Below are 21637 nucleotides of genomic sequence, written 5' to 3'. Positions count from 1 at the left end.
ACAGAACTGGGGCCAACACACTTCCCTTGGGAAAGGCCATTTGTCTGTAGCCTCCATCAGCTGCACTATCCTTGAAGGTCAACAAAATATCTTCAGTTTTGCAGAAGATTGGTGATGAGCCTGGTGAGGCTGAAATCTTTGTTTAATAGTAATTGGTGGTTGATGTTATACACTACTGTCCACAAATACCACTCCTCTCACCTTACAGGTTTCAAAGCCATCTTCTATGAACTGCGTAAGACTGAGTAATTGTCCTGTGCTGTTTTTACCTGGGTAGAATCCAGCTTGCTGAGGTATACACAAGGGATCAATAACATGTGAGAGACAGTTTAAAATCTTTCTGCCTAGCAGTTTGTAAAGGTGATGCAGTAGTGCTATTGGTTTAAAATTCTTTGGACTCTTTCGTTTTTTAACAGGTTTCAGTAAAGCAATTACTCAGCTCTTTCGCCATATCTCTGGAATTTGATATCTCTCAGCACACTTGTTAAAGAGTTGGAGAATCAATTCCTTTGTTGCTAATCCAAAATGCTTGATTTGCTCAGTTTGTGCATCATCCAACTAGCTAACTTACCAGTTTTACTCTGTTTGATAGCCTCCTGTAATTCATCCATCATGAATGGGAGTGAAAAGTTGTTCCTATCCTCTTGCTGAGTTTTTTTGGATCTATGGCTGGGCATTAGCAGTAGCTGGTGTGCTGTTTGGTTGGCAGTGTTATTTTGGTGGGCAGTGGTCTTAGTTGGATCGTGGCACAGGCATCACAGAAGTCTCCAGGCCTTATGACTGTCTCTTTTCAGATCCAGGTGTTCTATTGTTTTTCCTTTTTGACTCTCTTCTAAAGCAAATGAGTTTGTTTCCTGTTTCTATAGTTGTTTCATTGAAAGGGTTTTCTCTAAATAAGGTGCTGTATTCTGTACATAAGGCTGCCTGATCTGATGTGAGACCAGGGATGTAAGATTTTCGACAGCCATGATGGATAGATATTTAGGAACATCTTTTTACAGCTGTAGTGAAGGTGTTGTACTGTTCTGGTGTTGGTTCTATAGAAGACACTTTAGCATCCAGTAAATCTGCAAATCTTGACCAGTCAGAATTTATAAACCTCCTGTGAAATGGTTTTTTTGAGGTCTAACAGCAGCAGATATTTAGCACATTATAGGTCTATATTGGCTAATGCTTTTGGTGGTGAATATGAGGTCAGGATTGTACACTCACCTCCAAGTGCTACTGTTCCATGATGCAGCTAGTTTTGCATCATGGATTAAGGGCAGGTGATTCATTTCCGCCCACTCTTGTACTGCTACCCAATTTTCATCTTCATTATCATAGCCCCAAATGTTACCATGACTATTGAAATCACCAATCGCAGTCTGCACATATTTATTTTGGAAATTTCTTGGTTTGTTAACTGTGAATTCTTCACCAGGTGGTTTGTAGAGAGACGGAATGGTGCAATTACCTGTTTATGTAGTAAGGATTTCAATGTTATTTTCCTCTGTGAGTGCTGTGGATGGAATTTGGATGTCTGAATGAACAAAGATAGTGCTTCCGTATTCTTAGTGTGCTCTTTCGATAGCAAGGTGCATTCCATTTATATTTGGTCTACGCTTGTCACAGCTCCTGTGTGTTTCTTGTATGCACAGTACATGATGCTGGTGCTGTCTGCAAAGTTCTTGTAGCAGTTCTTCCTTGTCTGATGTTATACCTTCTATGCTGATTGAGATAATGCTTAGCTGTGGCCCTGAACAGGACTTTTGTATGGATGTTTCCGGTGTGAAAGGATCTGCTGTCATTTCTAGGCACTCGGGGTACACATGACTGCTTTTCTCAATGACTATCTTTGGGGAGGTTCCTTTCATGCTTTCACTTAATATCCAATAATTTGGAATTTATTTTATTGCAAAGATTTTGTTGTTTACATAACAATGTAATAATGTATGTTTAACTATAACTGTTCCAGTGTGTTGGGTTTCAGGTAGTCATATGATGATTTGCTACTTAATGAATAAATACCAGTAAAAGGCATGGGTTATCAAACATTTAAGTTATTACTGGTACTTATGAGGTCCTTAATTGCAACCTGTGATATTTATTGCAATCATTAAATTTGAGCAGTAATTGACACTATGATAGGTCAGAACATTAAATGATTATAAGCGAAATATGTTTCTTGGGTGTTTTCATCTGTGTCCATTCTTCTTGCTATCATAATTTTAATACTTGGCTCTTAATACTAATCTGCCTCCATAGCTGAGTGGTCAGCACAGATGGCTGCCACGAGGAGTACCGGGCTATGATTCTCGGTACTGCCAGCAGTTTTTACTTGGTGTGATGACTGGACTGGGGTCCACTCAGCCTCGTGGTAGTAGTTAAGGAGCTATTTGATTGAGAAGTGGCCTCTAAGGTCTGCAAAGCTGGCAATGGCTGGGAGAGCAGTGTGCTGACACCATGCCCCTCAGTACCTTGTCTGAATGATGCCGTTGGCCGAAGATGACACGGCAGTTGGTCGCTCCTGATTGGCCCATCTGTGGCAAGGGCAGCAGAGCTTCACTTTGCTCTTTTAAATTGATTCTAAGAAGTGAATTAACTTCTCAGTGTAGCCTTAAAACCAAACATAGTCACAGTAGTTTTCAATTGGACTTGTGCCTATTTAAAGAAGTATTTGGAATCTGATTGAGAAATAAAATCTGTGGTGCCATTAATGCTCTTAACTAGTGAGCAGTTGTGGCATTAATGTCTGATAAAGCGAGTACAATTCAAGTAGCAGAACTGAGCCTGCCACTTTCTGAATGCTCCACCATTTGCAAACAGTACCCACAGATCATCCTGCCGGCCTCTCACAAGTCGTCGTCAGACGGTGGCCCGACACAAATGGTGGCGGTGGCCTCGCCCTCACCCTCACCATCACAGGCCGCCCCCACGAGTCCGCCACCCCCTGCGGTGCAAGCATTGACACCTGCACCGTCCGACTCCGGCAGCATCATGCGCTCCCTGTCCAGGCTCGACGATTGGAAGGGTGAGTCTGCAGTGCCTATATATCTCTCATTAGCGGGTTCCACTAATGGTTTTGAACAGAATGTAATTTTTTGAAAGTATTTTGCAAAAAATCTTGAAGGAGTGAGTAAAAATCTGGAAATTATTAGATTTTCAGATATACATACATACTACTAATTTATTTGGTCAAAATACTAAATTGATAATGTTATTAGTCACATAACAAACATCATCACAAATAATGCAAATTATGAATTGAGGGTAATGGAGACCTAAGATATGTACAAACTGCACATTTAACGTTCTCGCCCTGTCCTGTCCTTTATGAGCAGTAAGTATTGTACTAATTTACTGTTTACTTTGCAATCATAGGAAATATTACAGCTTCACTTATCAAAGGCATACCTGCAACTGTAACATAGAACAAAACACAATATGGCTGAAGTGTAAAAGCCTTACGTTGTTCATGGATCAGCATCCTCTGCAAGTTTCTTATAAAATAAATGCTAGAACTAGAAGCTTGACACAGCTTAATATTTTGAATGTACAAAGTGCAAAGCCTACAGACCTCAAATCTGTACAGTAATTGAAAGAACGCAAGAGTGATTTGTCCAATATTTTACAAGAAAGTGCCACCTATGGTTGGGTGATTAGTTTAAAAATCAAAATTGAAAGGCCTGTTACATAAGATGAAAGTCTCAGACATTTGCTGACACTAAAGAATGTAGATATGAATGTAGATGTAGGTAGCAGAGCAACTTGTCAAAAATAGAGACTGTAACAGAAAAATCAGGACTGATGATAATTAGAGATGGGCAATATCATGCATTTCTTGATACCAGTTCACTGCTTACTGGTCCTTTTTGGGACAAATTTACTTTTATTTATTCCCTGTGCTCTTTTTTATGTATTTATATACTGCTGTATGGGTTTTATAAAACTCACGATACAAAACTAGAAGTACAGCACCATATAACAAAAGCGTAACCAGGACCCAGAACTGTGGGTCAGGGGAGACTTACCGTACGGGATGAGAAGGAAAGACTCCTTGCTTCGTTCTCTTTCTTTCTCACCCCATATGGTAAGTCTCCCCTGCCCCATGGTTCTGGGTGACTTTCCCAAAATCTACCCGTTTTCCTAGACCTCTCCAATCCTTTTCCTTCACCCTTCTTCCTTCCCCTTCAACCCTTTTGCTTGAAGAAGGAGCCACTAGCCCCGAAAGCTTGCCAATCACAACAATCTTTTATGTGTGTGTTCAGCCATGTCGCAGGGTGAGTAGATTTTTTTATCTATCCAGTTAAATAATATAATCTGAATATTGTATAATACTCCATTTACAGTACCATAGGTACTTTCTATACAAAGAAACATGAATTTTGGAAATCATTGTTGATGAACACCTGTCAAAATGGATGATATCTGTAAGAAAATCAGGTCTCAGTCTTCCTAAAACATGATACCTTAAGGCTTAAGGCAAACATATTTCTGATTGATAAGTACAAATCTGCAGTAGATTTACATTGACATGACTACTCTGCAAGTCACAGTTAAGTGCCTGGTAGAGGATTCATCGAACCACCTTCAAGCTATTTCTGTACAGCCCACAGGAAATAAATCTTCCTGTGCAAGCTCTGATTTCTCTTTATTAAAATAATATACAATATCAATATCCATTCCACTATATAAAGACAAGTCATTGTTTAATGTTGTCAAGTTAGTGATAAATTTATTTCAAATTTTTACATGACATAATAACAAATGTTTGTGTGGACATATAGGCTACATTTAAAAAAAAAATGTATGATATTTAAATAAGTATCTGCTATATTAAGGGGGAACATCAAAAAGCTCTTGGCCAATTTACTTTAAATATTTACACAATAGTTCAATAAACATTCAGACAGTCATAGGCTGTATATTATTTTAATATATATGGTATATAAAAATACAGACAATACATACAAAGGTGAAATGTTTTTGCAAACTTTTCAAAAAGTTCATGACCAATTTAGTTCAGATTTGTATACTATACTCTAGTAGACATCCAGACAGACATAAGCTACATGTTATTTTAATAAATGGTATATAAAAATACATATAGTGTATATAAAGGGAAACATTGTTAGCAAAAATCTCGAAAAGTTCTTAACCAGTTTATTTAAAATTTGTGCGTGATACCTAATAAGCATTGGACAAAGATGAGCTGTATATTTTTTAATATATATTGTAAATAAATGTGGGTTTACACACACACACACACACACACACACACACAAGTATGTGATTTCGCTTTCCATCTCACAGACAGTTTTTTCTACGATAGGAGGGCATTTGATCTGTTAGACAAATTATTTCTTCCTTATATATTCTTCCTCCTTATACAGTTTAAAACAAAAATTGTATATACAGCTATGTCTTTTTCTTTTCTTCCTCACATTCAGTTTAACAGAAAACAAGGTAATTGTATTTATGCATTATCAGCTTGTAACTAGAATATTACTGCAGAAAGTGAATCATCCGAAACTTTATAATCCTATCCATTTGCAGATTAAAAATATGTGAAATACTGTCACAGATGCTCCTGTCCTTGCAGACCCAGCAGCTGGGGAGGCCTCTCTCATAACAGATGCACCAATGATCCCAACCGACTTTAAGTGACTGCAGTTACCTGTTGAGGTTTTGTTCACAGTAACAATAAACGAGGCTCGCAGTGGGAATGAGAGGGGTAGAAGGTAGACAGAGCAGGGCGGGGCGGGGGGGGGGGGGCGAATGGACATAGAGAGGGGGAAGGAGAAGATAGACAGAGAAAAGAGCGAGGAGGATGTGGGTGGAGAGAGTGGTGAAGAGGGGATGACCAAAGAAGGAGGTGATCGACAAAGAGAGGGGGAGGAGGGACGGACAGAGAGAGGCGAGAGAAGGAGATTAGGGCGTACATCGAATTCCCATCCGTATTTAGCAGTTGTGAAACATTGACGGGATCACTAGAAAAATATAAAATAATTAAAACGTGATGATCATTTCTCCTTATCTGATTAATGTATCGAGATCTGAAGTGGATACCAGTGGTCTATACAGAAAGGACTGCGGAAAAGGAAGTAAGAGTGGTAGCTGGGGTAAGCAAGAGAGAGCCTTGTAAGAGATATTTTCAGAAAATATAAAATTAATCCAGAATAATGCAATGAACAGTAATGTGTGTAACTAAAAGTCTCAGGGAGGGAAAATTTTTTCTCAAAGTTACAAGTAATAAAAAGGCTGCAGATTGCAGTCCACGTGTGACTGGGACAATTTTTTACAATTGACTACAATATGATTTTAAGATAGTTAATGTAAATATTGTAAAGAATAAACTGAATATGCCTGTCAGTAGAGAAATGCTTCTATTTGATAGAAGTTTTAAATTTTAGTGTCCCCCTTTAAAACTGGTAGTGTGTGTAAATCATCAGCGCATTTTGGTAACAGAAAATGATAATTTTTGATGCTCAGGTTTTATATCAATGTATGCATTTATCCTTTACTAGTAAGAGAAGTACAATTAGTACAGTCTCATATTTCATCATATATGTAAACTAAAACTATGACAGTGTCTAAAAATTAGTTGTTAAAGAGGCAGCAAATAAACAAGTAAATAAATAAAAGAAATAGATCTCAAAACAAAATTCCCAACATGTAGTCAGGTCCACTGGCAAAAGGAAAACACAATGTTTCTATCTTTATAAATCTTTGTTATGACTTCAAGAGGAGGAAAGGTGAGTCAGGTTTCAAGAGGAAGGATCTGTGACTCAGCTAGCTGTGTCCCTATGTGAGAGGCAGTGCACAGACAGTCCCACTTCCTGTGCATCTTTCACAGAGTGGCAAAAGAAAGGGGGAAGAGATAGGGTAGGCTCTGCCGCAAGGTGCAAGGTGATTTTCGGAGTGCAGCTTAGATGCACAGGAGTGACTGTCCTTCCCCTTAGCTGAGCAGTTGGGGCGCCTGGCTGCCATACGCAGGACCAGGGTTCAGATTCTGGTACTGCCAGTGATTTTCCTCTGGTGGAAGGACTGGAACAGGGTGCACTCAGCCTCATGGGGCCAGCTGAGGAACTGCCTGACTGAATAGTGGCTCCAGGTCACGAAAACTGACAGCAGCCGGGAGAGTGCCTCTGTGCTACATCCAACGGTGCCACTGCCGGAAAACAACACGGCGGGGTCGGTCTTTGCTGGTGGGTGTGCCAGGACTTGTGGCAGAGCTTATGTTACAAAAGTAACCAGGTTACTTGTGAAAGGCTGAGTGACAGGTTGTGGGCATTCTGTAAGCTGATATTTCAATGTTACACACTGATACTATGAGGGATTTTGCAGCTGGTGCTCTCTTCTGGTAGAACACCAAGTGTGAGGGGCTATGATTGATGTATAAAATTACCCGCTGGTGTGTTTTGGCCCCACCATTGGGGGACATATTCAGAGATGAAACACTGGCAATACATTTTATACACTGTCACATATATTATACTTATTAAATTTTAAGTAAAGTCTTTCAAAACATTAGAAAATGCTGCCCACTGGATTTGATAAGGGTCAGTGTGCCACCCAGCAATCAGGATATGGCTTTTAGGCAGATTCCCACACTTCACTAGGTGAATGTTGCAGTCCCACATCAGCTACATGGTTTGCAAACATTTAGATAGCTTTCACTCATTTTCTCCTGGAGAAATTCTATGCAGACAGTTGGGCTACACATATTTTACCCCAGGGGGGTAACGGGTTCCACCAGGAAGGGCATCTGGCCACTCCTTCAGTCAACCGTGCCAAATCCGTACATAACCATCCTGACCCTGTGCTGATGCGAGAGAAAGGCATAAGAAAAAGATGATGATATCACCTTTGTACCCATCATTTACCAGATTCAGTGCCTTGTTACCAAAAACACTAGATGTACACTGTGTTCACAGATAAACAAATATCTTTGCCAAATTTGAATGAAAGATGCCACCCCTTCCTTCCCTCTCCCCAAGCAAAAACCTACAGTAATATTCCATGTATGGACTTTTGCCTGCTTGTTACAATGTGAAGTAACATTACAGTTTTTCTTAAGCACTGACAAATTGGTAACTATCTACACCCATTCTGGAAAATGAATAGAATGCAATCATAACTCAGCACTCAGACATTTACTGGTTATATGAAAAGAGAGAGAGAGAGAGAGAGAGAGAGAGAGAGAGAGAGATTACAAATGGAAAAAAATCACTAAATTCCTGTGTTATCATACTAATATGAATGTAGCACATTACTTGTGTCTCATGTAAATGCTCGCACTTGATCCTGCTTTGATATGCTTATCTTTAGATGTGTCATTCTCTGTTTAGTAACAGCACCATCTCAAATGTTTGGCGGTTCAAGCATGCTACTTTTGTTTCATCTGTTAACATAACGTCTTTATGCACCATTTAGCTCTCTTGAGAGTGCGTGGGAAAACGGGGGGAGTTGGAGTGGGAGAGAGAGAGAGAGAGAGAGAGAGAGAGAGAGAGAGAGAGAGAGAGAGAAGATACGTAAATATATGTAAGTTATGATTTCTCAGGTAATTCTCGTATCCTCAAACTGGGCAAGAACCACGAAGAAACTGGTGGGCACATGCTGCATTATGTTTTTAGTGTACTGTTTATTTATAGTGGTTAATGATACTTGTTAAATTGCATTGTGTGACCAATTAGTAGCATATACCCATAAAATTACAGGTTTAATGACAATAGTCATAAAGTTGTACACTTAATGGCTGTAGTTTCACCATAAATAGGGAATAGTTAATTAAGTATTCACAGTGTCTGTGACTGAAATGAATTTTTGATCTGGTTGAGTTGTTACTCCCAAAGTGTGGAATACAGAGCAGTCTGTAAACTGCCACATTGAGAATACTATGGTGTAGGGTAATGGTACTTTCCAACTCTGACATTGTACCAGACATTCAGTATCGCATACATCCAATGAGAATAATGTAGAGTACGTTAACTGTAAGCTGTCTCACAGCTTCCTGATCCTGAATTGGTGAACGTCAACAGAAGTCACAAGGCTTCAGCCAGTGGTAATTTGTTTCTGGTTCCAGTTAACATTACTCAAGTATAGCTAACAATTCACAGGAAGTTGTACCATTTTATTGTGGTGTTGAAGTTGTTTTGCTGTCACAATGTTGTGAACCTTTGCAGAACACTACAGAAAAAGAGCACCTGATCTTTTTTCTGTTGTTTCCTTGTACAGCACAGGGTCAATTCCAACACTAGCTAAGCACAAACATGGCTGAATTATATCTTCCGACATTTGTCCCAAATTCCCACATGAATATCCCTGTGTGCTGCACATCTTAATCCCAATAGTAGGTATGTGTTTGACCCATGAAGACTTGCCGAGACTTGATGCAGTTTCAAACTGTAGAGAAATTGTAATAGAGTGAGAAGAATATGGCCACACTATACTGTCGGTGAATTCATATCACAATGCACAAGAAACACCAATTTCTGCACTGGAAGTGAGGAAAAAATAGCAAAATACACTATGTGATCAAAAGAATCTGGACACTCACAAAACCGTACATTTTTGATATTAGGTGCATTGTGTTGCCACCTACTGCCAGGTACTCCATATCAGTGACCTCAGTAGTCATTAGACATCGTGAGAGAGCAGAATGAGGCGCTCCGCAGAACTCACGGACTTTGAACGTGGTCAGGTCACTGTGTCATACTTCTGTACGCGAGATTTCCACACTCCTAAACATCCCTAGGTCCACTGTTTCTGACGTGGTAGTGAAGTGAAAACATGAAGTGACACGTGCAGCACAAAAGCGTACAGGCCGACCTCATGTGTTGACTGACAGAGACCGCTGACAGTTGAAGAGGGTCATAATGTGTAATAGGCAGACATATACCCAGACCATCACACAGGAATTCCAGACTGCATAGGATTCCACTGCAAGTACTATGACAGTTAGGTGGGAGGTGAGATAACTTGGATTTCATGGTCAAGGAGCTGCTCATAAGCCACACATCATGCCGGTAAATGCACACCTTGTGTGGTGTAAGGAGTGTTAACATTCGACGATTGAACAGTGGAAAAATGTTGTGTGGAGAGACAAATCACAGTACACAGTGTGGCGATCCGGTGGCAGGATGTGGGTATGGCGAATGCCTGGCGAACATCATCTGCCAGCGTCTAGTGCCAGCAGTAAAATCTGGAGGTGACGGTGTTATGGTGTGGTTGTGTTTTTCATGGAGGGGACTTACATGCCTTGTTGTTTTGCATGGCACTATCACAGCACAGGCCTACAATGATGTTTTAAGCACCTTCTTAATTCCCACTGTTGAAGAGCAATTCAGGGATGGCGATTGCATCTTTCAACACGATCGAGCACCTGTTCATAACGCACGGCCTGTGGCGGAGTGGTTACATGACAATAACATCCCTGTAATGGACTGGCCTGCACAGAGTCGTGACCTGAATCCTATAGAACACCTTTGGAATGTTTTGGAACGCCGACTCATCCCAGGCCTCACCGACCGACATCGATACCTCTCCTCAGTGCAGCACTCCATGAAGAATGGGCAGCCATTCCCCAAGAAACCTTCCAGCACCTGATTGAATGTGTGCTGCGAAAGTGGAAGCTGTCATCAAGGCTAAGGGTGGGCCAACACCATACTGAATTCCAGGGTGCTACTACGAACTTGTAAGTAATTTTCAGCCAGGTGTCTGGATACTTTTGATCACTTAGTGTACAAAGGTCAAAAAGGTGTTTGACCCTCTTAAACTGTGTGGGGTGCAACCCAGTGCAGCATCCAATTATAGAGTTATGAATTGTGTAACCTGCTGTCGTGTCTACACAATAATGCGCCAAACCAGGGAGACAAAGATAATTTTTGTTGAGTCTAGGTTGTCAAGACATGGTTCTACTGACCAATGTGATGGTTGTTTTTGAAGTTTTTCTGTGCCCATATTCGTTTTAACAATATAAAAAGATATGCTGTAATACAGTAATGAAATTGCTTACCTGTAAAGTACAGCAATAATCTATCTCCAATCAAACTATCAATCATTTTAGATATAACAAACTTTGAGTATAGCCAGTTAAATTTATTTCTGGGGCACAAGACATTCTCAAATTCATCTGATCTCTTGTATCAGAAATGGCACTTTCAGAATCTTACCCTCTATTGGATAAATTTCTGAGAACACCCGTGAAGTAGAGTGAGGCAGCTTTGTTACATATTCCCCATATTCTTCAGTTTGCACATTGAGGAAGCTACAAAGGATACTGAAAATAAATCTGGAAAATGAATTAAAGTTGATGGTTAAGAAATAAAAATTTTAAGATATGCCAACAACATTGTGATTGTGGCAGAGGCAGCAAAGACCTTGGAAGGGCAATTGAACATAATGAACATTGTCTTAAGAATCGTTGTAAGATGAATTAGCTAAATCTAACAAAAGAATAATGGAGTGTAGTGGTGGAACTGAGTAATGTGATGCTAAGGAAATGGAATTACAAAATGAGATGCTGAAAATGGTAGATGTGTTTTGCTATCTAGACAGCAAAATACCTGATGGTGTGTGATGTTTACATGCTATAAAAATATAGACTAGCAATAATAAGAAAGTATTTGCCTGGAGTGTAGCTTTATGTGGAAGTGAAATGTGGAGACTAAACAGTACACAGCAAAAGAGAACAGAAGCTTTTGATATCTGTGAATGCTGAAGATTAGAGGGCGAGATCAAGTCACTAATGGTGGTGGTGGTGGTGGTGGTGGTGGTGGTGGTTAGTGTTTAACGTCCCGTCGACAACGAGGTCATTAGAGACGGAGCGCAAGCTCGGGTTAGGGAAGGAAATCGGCCGTGCCCTTTCAAAGGAACCATCTCGGCATTCGCCTGAAACAATTTAGGGAAATCACGGAAAACCTAAATCAGGATGGCCGGAGACGGGATTGAACCGTCGTCCTCCCGAATGCGAGTCCAGTGTTCAAGTCACTAATGACTGGATACAGTTATGTCACTATTTGCCCAGGATGGGCAAACTATAACAGTTCATTTGTTTGAGGCTATCTATTGTCCAATAAATTATACAAAAACTTGGGTATAATAATTTCGAATGACTAGCACACTGCAGTTACTTACCTTATCTAGCCAATAAGCGGTTTCCTTGGGTTTGGACTCTCCACAATCGCCCCAGCTGTAACACGTAATCAACTGATATTCAAGATGCTATCTTACAGATTATATCTTAGCAGATATTCATTTGAATGTTATACTGAACAGTAAATGTTTAACAAAGTGAAAGTAACATCTGGTGTGCCCCAGGGAAGCACAATAATACCTCTGATGTCCTCAATATAAGTAAATAATTTATTTTATCTAGCAAGCAGCACTGTCAGTTTGCTTACAAAAGACGGTGTTGTCTGCAGGAAAGTATTGCTTTCATGATCATAAGAATGTGCTAAGGGACTTATGTGAAACTTCCATATTGTTTGATGAAAAGGACTTGTGTGAAACTTCCACATTGTGTGATGAATAACAGCTGTCTTTAAATGCGGATTAATTTAAGATGATGACTATAATATAGACTGAGTATCCAGTACTCTTCAATTACAAGATGAGTGGAGAACACCTGGAGTAATGTACATCATTTAAATATTTAGGGGCTATACTAAGATGCAACATGAAATGGGATGATGAAAGCAAGACTTGGATTTATTGGAAGGGTTCTGAGGAAGTGTGGTGCTTTTGGAATGGAAATCACGTAAAAATACTAATGTAACCATTTCTAGTGTGTTACTCCAGTGTTTGGCGTCGTCATTAAGTAGTCGTGACATGAAACATCAAACAAATTCAGTTATGTGATTCTAGGATTGTGTGAGGTTAATGTAGCTCATACAGAAGTGTAACAGAGATGTCTGATAAATTTATAAAATTGTATTTGAGGATGATTGTGCATCAATTGGCTGTCTCGGCCTTATGTCTCATATAGGGTACATAAAAATATGGTACGGGAGATTAGGCCACGTACAGATGCATATAGACCATAATTTTTCCCCACACTGATTACTCAAATGACAAAAATTGCTAATATTGAGACAATGTACCCTCCACAGGGCACTGAACGATATATGTGTAAATGTAAATTAAGTAACAGTGTGATGATGAAATGAAACACATGGTGCATGAGTAAGCAATCATTTCTAATCCAGGCATTAGTAAAGTTTTGGCTCAGTGCATAGATTGCAATTTAGATTATTTTGGGAAGAAATATTGCGCAATGCTGTTTGAGATGTGTTCTTTCCCCATATTGTGTACTCGTCAAGTCATGGTGCTGCTGTTCATTAAACAGGATATGGCCTGCATTACACTGCATATCTAACCCTTGCATTTCAAACAATGGAAACTTCAGGTAGGAATATCAACAATGTAGGAAAAGATAGATTGCTACTTACCATAAAGAAGACACGTCAAGTTGCAGACAGGCACTAATAAAATACACTCACATGTAGCTTTTGGCCCAGCCTTCATCAGTAAAAGACACACACACACACACACACACACACACACACACACACACACACACACACACACACACACACACACCTATGCCAACTCCAGCATCTCAGGCTGGAATGCAACATCATGTCGAATGCAATCAGCAGTCTGGAGGGGGTGGGGAAGGGGAATTGATAATAGTGTATGGGTGGCAGAGTGTGCAGGGACTAGACTGCCAAGAGGTGCAGTGTCAGAAGGTTTTGGGACAGGGATGTGGGGAAAAAAGGAACAAAAAAGGAGAGGAGCTGGCAAAGACAGGCAGACAAGTTGGCGGAGAACTGCAAATAAACAGGGTGGGAGACAAGAATGGGGAGGAGGTGACAGGACAGAGGGGGTGAAAACTGTTGGGTGGAGGGTGTGGGGACAGTATGTTACTGTAGGTTGAGGCTGGGATAATCACAGGAATGGAGAATGTGTTGTAAGGATAACTTGCATCTGTGCAGTTCAGAAAAGCTGGTGGTGGAGGGGAGCATCCAGATGGCTTAGGTAGTGAAGCAGTAATTGAAATCAAGGGAACTTCCCCATCGCACCCCCCTCAGATTTAGTTATGAGTTGGCACAGTGGATAGGCCTTGAAAAACTGAACACAGATCAATCTAGAAAACAGGAAGAAGTTGTGTGGAACTATGAAAAAATAAGCAAAATATACAAACTGAGTAGTCCATGTGCAAGATAGGCAACATCAAGGAGAATATGAGCTCAGTAGTGCCGTGGTCCCGTGGTTAGTGTGAGCAGCTGCCGAATGAGAGGTCCTTGGTTCAAGTCTTCCCTCGAGTGAAAAGTTTATTTTCTTTATTTCCGCAAAGTTATGATCTGTCCGTTCGTTCATTGACGTCTCTGATCACTGTAATAAATTTAGTGTCTGTGTTTTGCGACCGCACCGCAAAACCGTGTGATTAGTAGATGAAAGGACCTGCGTCTCCAATGGGAACCGAAAACATTTGATCGCAAGGTCATAGGTCAACCGATTCCTCCACAGGAAATCATGTCTGATATATTCTATATGACACTGGTGACGGCATGTGCTTCACATGACAGTAATATGTTGTTGACCCACCTAACTTGTACACTTGGCGAATGGGTAAAAAGATTCTTCTACCTTGCCCGATTTAGCTTTTCTTGTGGATGTGATAATCACTCCCAAAAAAGTGATGAAAACATAACAGTTTGTCACATAAAGTGAAAATAAAAAAATTAAACTTTTCACTTGAGGGAAGACTTGAACCAAGGACCTCTCGTTCGGCAGCTGCTCACGCTAACCACAGGACCATGGCACTACTGAGCTCACACGCTGCTTGATGTTGCCTATCTTGCACATGGACTACTCTGTTTGTATATTTTGCTTATTTTTTCATAGTTCCACACAACTTCTTCCTTTTTTCTACATTGATCTGTGTTCAGTTTTTCAAGGCCTATCCACTGTGCCATTTTATAACTAAATCTGAGGGGGGTGCGATGGGGAGGTTCCCTTGTCACCTGCATGCTGTGCCACGGGGTGGTCTACTTTGCTCTTGGCCACAATTTGGCAGTGGCCATTCATCCTGGTGGACAGCTGGGTGGTAGTCATACCAATGTAAAAAGATGTTCAATGATTGCAGCATATCTGGTAAATGATACAGCTGCTTTCGCAGGTGGCCTGGCTCCTTATAGGATAGGACAGACCTGCGACAGGACTGGAATATGAAGTTCAGGATGGAGTAGGATGTTGTGGAGGTTGGATGGCTGATTGAACACCATTGTAGGAAGGGTGGGAAGCATCTCGAGCAGGATGTCCCTCTTTTCAGGGTATGCTGATAGGTAACAAAAGCCCTGATGAAGGATGTGGTTCAGTTGTTCCTGTCCAGGTTGGCACAGTTTAACAAAGGGGACACTCCTTTGTGGCTGGTTTTTGGGGGTGTTGAGAGGATTGGGCGTGTGAGGGGAAGGGAAATCTGCCTGCAGACTAGATCTGGGGTATAGTGCCTGTATGTGAAGGCCTTGGTGTGTGTGTGTGTGTGTGTGTGTGTGTGTGTGTGTGTGTGTGTGTGTGTGTGTGTGTGTTGTTTGTTTTAATTGTGCCTGTTTGCAACTTGATGTTTGTTCTTTACGGTAAGTAACATTCTGTTTTTTCCTACATTGTTAAGTCTTATATTTGATCTGTCAGTGTATTGTCAAAATATAGTAGCTATTTCCTCTCTTACACATGATTTACACCCATCAGTGTGTGTCATGAGTGTGTAAACACACCTGTAACTGAATAAATATTAGCTCTCACTTTGCCATAATCCATTCACAGCTGGCAACCTGGTGTTGTAAAGTACTTGTGAACCTATCCACTCTGCGTGTGTGTTTAATTTTGTTTTTCTCATGTGCCCCGTCCTCCCATTTACTGTCTCTACTAGCACTCTGCACGTTACTAATACAACTCACTCCGTCACTCCAGTGAGCGACCTGAAGGCGGAGCTGAAGCGCCGCAACCTCCCCGTGTCGGGGTCAAAGCCTCAACTGATCGACCGGCTCCGGCCATATGTGGCCGAGCTGTGTGCTTCTCCAGGCCCTGCTCCCAGCTTCGCCGGTGATGAGTCGCAGTCACTTTCGGGTAAGGTGTCTAGTGTCAGGGGATGCAACGGTGGATGGGATGTTTTGTTAGTATGTGCAGGTACTATTTTTTTTGCTAGTAATACATTAGATGAGTTCGTAGCTTATTGTTGAAATTTTAAACCCTGGGAAATATGCGAGCAATGAGTCGAAAGTTATTAAGCGGGGCTCATTTGCTGCAGGTAGCTTTAAGCAGAGCCGTTTTTGCTCGTCATCCCTACCCACCAGTTACTTTGCTTTCTCTTACGAATGTTTCTCAAGAGTTCTGCACGAGTTGTGCCCGACAGTGATGTAAAGGTGGTAACAGGACTAATGAAGTATGATCCAATCACTTGTAAAAACATGAAAAAGATTACACACACATGAATTATCCTGTAAATTTGATCATCAAGATAACCTGCTGCTTGAAAAAGCAAGCCTGTGTATTTGACTTAAGTAACACTATGATGTCATTAATAGAATAAAAACTGAGTGGGGAGACAATGGGGCTCATAAAATGTACTCCTTGACGAACACGTACGAGCATAGTGTCCATATGCAGAGCGCTCGTGTTGCAGATGTAATTATTGAAAATTTGTACAACCTCTGCAAGGGGCACACTTTTATGAGCCTTCATCATTTCTTACTTGGGTCCGATGTCTTTTGCCATAACATCTATGATGACATACAATTTTCTACCAGTGGATATGATAATAAAAGAGTTGCTCAAATTATTCTTTACTGTTGACACAATAGTGTTAGCCTAAGTGAGTACATTGGCTTCATTTTTTATTTGCTTGATGGTGACCTGTGTGATTAAAAGTGGTAGCCAGTAAAGTTTGTTTTAAAGGAGCGATTTTAAATATTTACAGACTGTGAGGCACCAGCTACGTAAAACTGACAGGACTGAGCATAATGCTAATTTCAAGCTGAGTAAGTTGATCACTCCTGAAAGAGATACAGTTCAGCTGACTTGTTGGTGTCATTCACTGGTGTGTACAAGGGTATGATTACCACCTGTGTTTACTCCATTGCCTCCCCCACACCACACCTCTCCATTGTATATTGCTAGTATTCTTTCAGCTCTGATTTTTCAAGATTAAAGCCTTTTCCTGCTTTAATTTTTGACAAATAGTGTTTTGAGAGAAAATTATAGCTGATCATATGTGACATCATTTCTCTGTGATTTGCTGTATCCACAATGAAGATGTGTTTTTTGTACACTATGCAGAAATATAACTTTTGAAACCTGCTGTGGTAGAAAAACTGTTGTAGAGCCATCAAATAGTAATTTATCCACTGTTAGATTTGTATTCGTTTTGATACAGCATAGTGACCCAGAATAGTATTTAACAGTTTTTCATACAGAGTTTTTTCAGTTGTGAATTATAAATTTTTGTCCAGTGAATTACAACCTCGTAGGAAAAATGATTTTGTTTATAAATTAAGCAGTAATTACTCCTTTTTCCACATCTTTACCAAAAAAGGGAAGACTGTTCTTTAGCTGCCCACATCTACACAGTTTACACACCTTAATTCTTCAATCAGAATTTGTCCTCTTCATTGCTTGCACTTTCTGTCTTTGGCCATAAGTGCCTCTTCCAGCTGCAGTCTACATCCCCTTGTTAAGTCTTTTTATTTATTTTTCTGTTTAATACAGAAGTAGTTTCAAAATTGTCATGTAACATGAAATTTAGTTACGAGCAGTTTTTATTGGTGACTTAAAGGGTGAGTGTTGAGGTCTTGACTCGTGAGGACACAGACAGTTCCTTCTCCATCTTTGACCAGGTTTATAACTCATGTTCAGCTGATGCCCTAGTCATCTGTCACAATGTCCTCAGTCGAGTTCAGCAAAGTGAACATTCAAAGTACCTTGTTTAAAAGTCTCAGGGAGCACCTGTGGTTCTCACACTAAGACAAATTCATAATTATCTAGTATGTTGTGTGTGCTTGAAAATGACTAATCTGTGTCCTAGTTTTGTGTTGCAGACTATTTTGTTAAACATTAACATAGCTTTGATATAGTTAATTTAATGAGTTTAACCATCTTTATAGATCTTTGTGTAACAGATAATATCCTCTGCTTACTAAGTGTTAATTTCCCTCTTATACTGTACTTCCATAAATCCGGAGTCCTGGCTGACTTTCCTCTTTAATCCTGAAATGACTTATTTTCCACATCTCTTTCATCACTTTTGAGTGATTAAGGAACATCTGCTCCCAAAAACTGGGATTTATTTTTCTTGTTCTTTGTGTCTATATGTGCTGCAATTTAGTAAGTATTATATTTTTCTCTTTAGTGTGACTCAGGTACATATTGGAATTTATTTTTCTTGTCAAAGTTCTTTGAGCTTAGGAGTAACTGTAAAGTTATTTATTACGATAAAGTATATTGTCATTGAGCAAAGTGATACAACAGTAATTTTCTTTTCGAATCTTCTTGGGAGATTTCTTTCTACATGTCAGACCAGGAATCAAATCTAGAACTATATTTTTGCAGGGAATACTCTTAACTACTGCACTATCTGGGCATGACTCTTCATTAGTGGGATACTGAACTTTGGCCTGTCCACATCGAATTAGTGATAAAGCACGAGTCAAATGATGCATTTGGAGAAGTGAGTTTGCATCCTTGGCTTAAGTGTACAAGGTTCTTTGCAGTATTAAAAGTGAACATAAATAGTAAAACCTAAACTTGGGGCTGCCCTCACAACTTCAGCTGTTCCAGTACCTCACACGTATATTCCAAATATCACAGAGGCTCTCCTCCACTAACTCTCCTGGAAGAAAGGATATTCCTTATAAATGTCATATCTGCAGTGTAGGGCCTATTGTGTCCAAAGAACAGGTCACGAGTTACGTGGGGGCAGCTCAGTTAGCAGGATCATTGCCTGAAATTACGAGAATCTGGCTGAGAGCCACAGTTTTGATCTGTAAGGACATTTCAAAACAGTACACATCCTGTTGCAGAGTGAAAGATTCATTCTGGGATTTTCTGGTTCTTTCTTTCCCCAGTTCGCATTTTCTCATATAGCTCGTGGCAGTTCCTTATTTCTGACACAGCAAAACGATTTTATTTTTGATAATCCAAAGCTTTGAAGAGAACTTGTGTAATTGAGATTACATTCAGTAGAAAAGTGTGTAGTAATACTGTGTCAAGAGGTGTTCATAAACTGACGTGACACATTTTTGAAAACAATTAATAATTACTGCTTACCAGGACTTAATGCAGACTTCAAGTTCCAGTCACATAAGATGGTATTAGATGCAAATAACAGTGGGTGTGCCCTGGTGTGACCAGTTCAAACCCTGTCTACTAAGTGGAAAAGGAGAGAGGAAGTTCTGGAAGTGCATTTCTGGTCTACAGCCAACAAAACCATCCACCGATATGAATTGGGCATCTACTGTCTGATACAGTACATAATCACAAGTATGAGAACTAAATGATAAAGTACAAAATTTAATTATTTTACATAATAAAGCTTTAGTCACACATAATGGAATAAATGCATGACCAGTACTTAGCTTCTGGTGATGAGGTACTAAGTACTGCCGATAAAAGATTTCATAGTAGTTTCCTCAAACGAATTCTCTTTTTGATACAATTAATAAACACATGGGAAAGATAAAAATCTTATTTTTTTTTTGTCTGACCAGCTGCCTATTTCCATCCATTTCTACTCTGTTATAAGCAAGAAAAATTTAAAATTATTGGCAACTGTGTTAAAAATTAAAACTAGAGAGATTTTGTGTACTTTTCAGGCATGTAGTGAAAGAGAGGGAAGAGAAACCTCTCATTAAGTGTACAAGACATAGTCCGAATTTGTCGTTTCTAAGTTAACACCTACCTTACGCAGGCCTCTCGACAGCTGATGCGCCATCTTCACCGGCGGACACAGAGTCGACGGCCGCACCCAGCCCACCCGGAGTCAGTGCGACCGGCGGTGCACCGTCGCCCGCGCCGTCTGCTGACATCGAGATGGAGGCGTGCGGCAGTCCCGCTACGCCGGCAACACCCGCCGCCACGGAGGACATCATCCGTGACCAGCAGCGGCGCATCGAGGAGCTGCAACGCCAGCTGCACCAGTCACAGATGCAGTTGCAGCTGCAGAAGATGCGCAGCAAAGCAGCCGCGGCGGCGGCTGCGGCGCAGACGCAGACCCGGGCGGCCGGCGCAGCGGGTACTGTTGCGGCACCTACCGCCGTATCGCAGCCGCAGAAGCTCATCCTGCAGCAGCACCTCCAGCACAAGAAGGCCCAGCAGCAGCTGCAGCAGCAACTGCAGCAGCTGCAGCAGCAGCAGCAGCAGCAGCAGCAGAGGCAGCAGCAGGCTCAGCAGCAGCAGCAACAGCATGCTGCCTTTCAGCAGCAGCAGCAGCAGCAGCAGCAGCAGCAGCAGCAACAACAACAACAACAACAGCAGCAGCAGCAGCAGCAGCAGGTATGTGAACGAAGTTACAGTAGCCCATGAAGTGTGCAGTCGACGTCAGTGTAAAATGGTGAAATATTGATTGTAATTTTTTCATGTGTCAGTGTAAAATTTTTAACCATATTTAAAGGTGAGAGGCAAAGATGCTCTGTTTTGTTCTGCAATATTTATTTATTAGTAACCAGTTTTAGCTTATTGGTCTATATGACCTGACAGACAGGGTGAGGAGCAATCTGCAGCTGCTTGCTGATGACACTCTTGGTGTATTGGAAGGTGTCGTTGTTGAGTGTCTGTGGGAGGATACAAGATAACTTAGACAAAATTTTTAGTTGATGTGGTGAATGGCACCTAACTCTAAATGTAGGGGGGAGAAAAAAATTCCTGTAATGTTTGAATACAGCATTAGTAGTGTGCTGCTCAACATAGTCACATCGATTAAATATCTAGGCATAATGTTGCAAAGCGATACGAAATGGAATGAGCAAGTAAGGATGATACTAGTGAGAATTTTAAGAAAGTGTGGTTCATCGGTAAAGGAGACCGCATGTAGAATACTAGTGTGACCCATTCTTGTGTACTGCTTGAGTGTTTGGGATTCCTACCAGGTCACACAGAAGGAAACATCGAAGTGATTCAGAGGTGGGCTACAAGACTTTTTACCGGTACATTCAATCAACACTGTTTTGTGAACTCAGTGGGAATCCCTGTAGGAGAGGCAACATTCTTTTTGGTGGACAATGTTGAGAAAAGTTAGAGAAGCAGCATTTGAAACTGACTGTAGAATGATTTTACTGTCACAATTGTACATTTTGTTTAAGGACATGAAAGATAAGATAAAATAAATTAGGGTTTGTATGGAGGCATATAGGCAGTTATTTTTCCTTTGCTGTACTTGCAAGTGGAGCAGGAAAGGAAATGACTAATAGTCATGCCCGGTAGCCTCTACTGTGCACCGTACGGTGGCTCATGGAGTATGTATGTAGGTGTAGTCAAGTAACAGCTGACTAGTGTCCACAAAGGCACAAGTGTGCACAAAAACCAAAGTTGAAATTCCGTGTTTTTCAAATTTTGATTTCTTGTGCACTGGTGCTTTGCAGATGCTAGCCAGTTATTACCT

At 40.7% G+C, this 21637-nt stretch overlaps 1 protein-coding gene across 4 annotated transcripts in view; it reads left to right on the top strand.

Moving 5' to 3' along the window:
- Positions 1–21637, top strand: part of LOC126475181 (myocardin-related transcription factor A-like) — a 108360-nt gene that overhangs the window by 63396 nt on the left and 23327 nt on the right. Inside the window, exons 5-7 of one of the 4 annotated variants that reach the window (XM_050102820.1) lie at positions 2809–3013; positions 15958–16113; positions 19961–20532. In XM_050102820.1, coding sequence (XP_049958777.1) covers positions 2809–3013; positions 15958–16113; positions 19961–20532 — 933 coding nt within the window. Of the gene's footprint in view, positions 1–2808; positions 3014–15957; positions 16114–19948; positions 20533–21637 lie in introns of all 4 variants that reach the window. The other 3 variants (XM_050102819.1, XM_050102822.1, XM_050102821.1) reach the window with 3 other exon arrangements.

Source organism: Schistocerca serialis, chromosome 4 (genome assembly GCF_023864345.2).
Source record: "Schistocerca serialis cubense isolate TAMUIC-IGC-003099 chromosome 4, iqSchSeri2.2, whole genome shotgun sequence".
NCBI classification, from domain to species: Eukaryota; Metazoa; Arthropoda; class Insecta; order Orthoptera; family Acrididae; genus Schistocerca; species Schistocerca serialis.
Note: the sequence above shows the minus strand (reverse complement) of the source record. Positions and strands in the feature narration are given on the sequence as shown.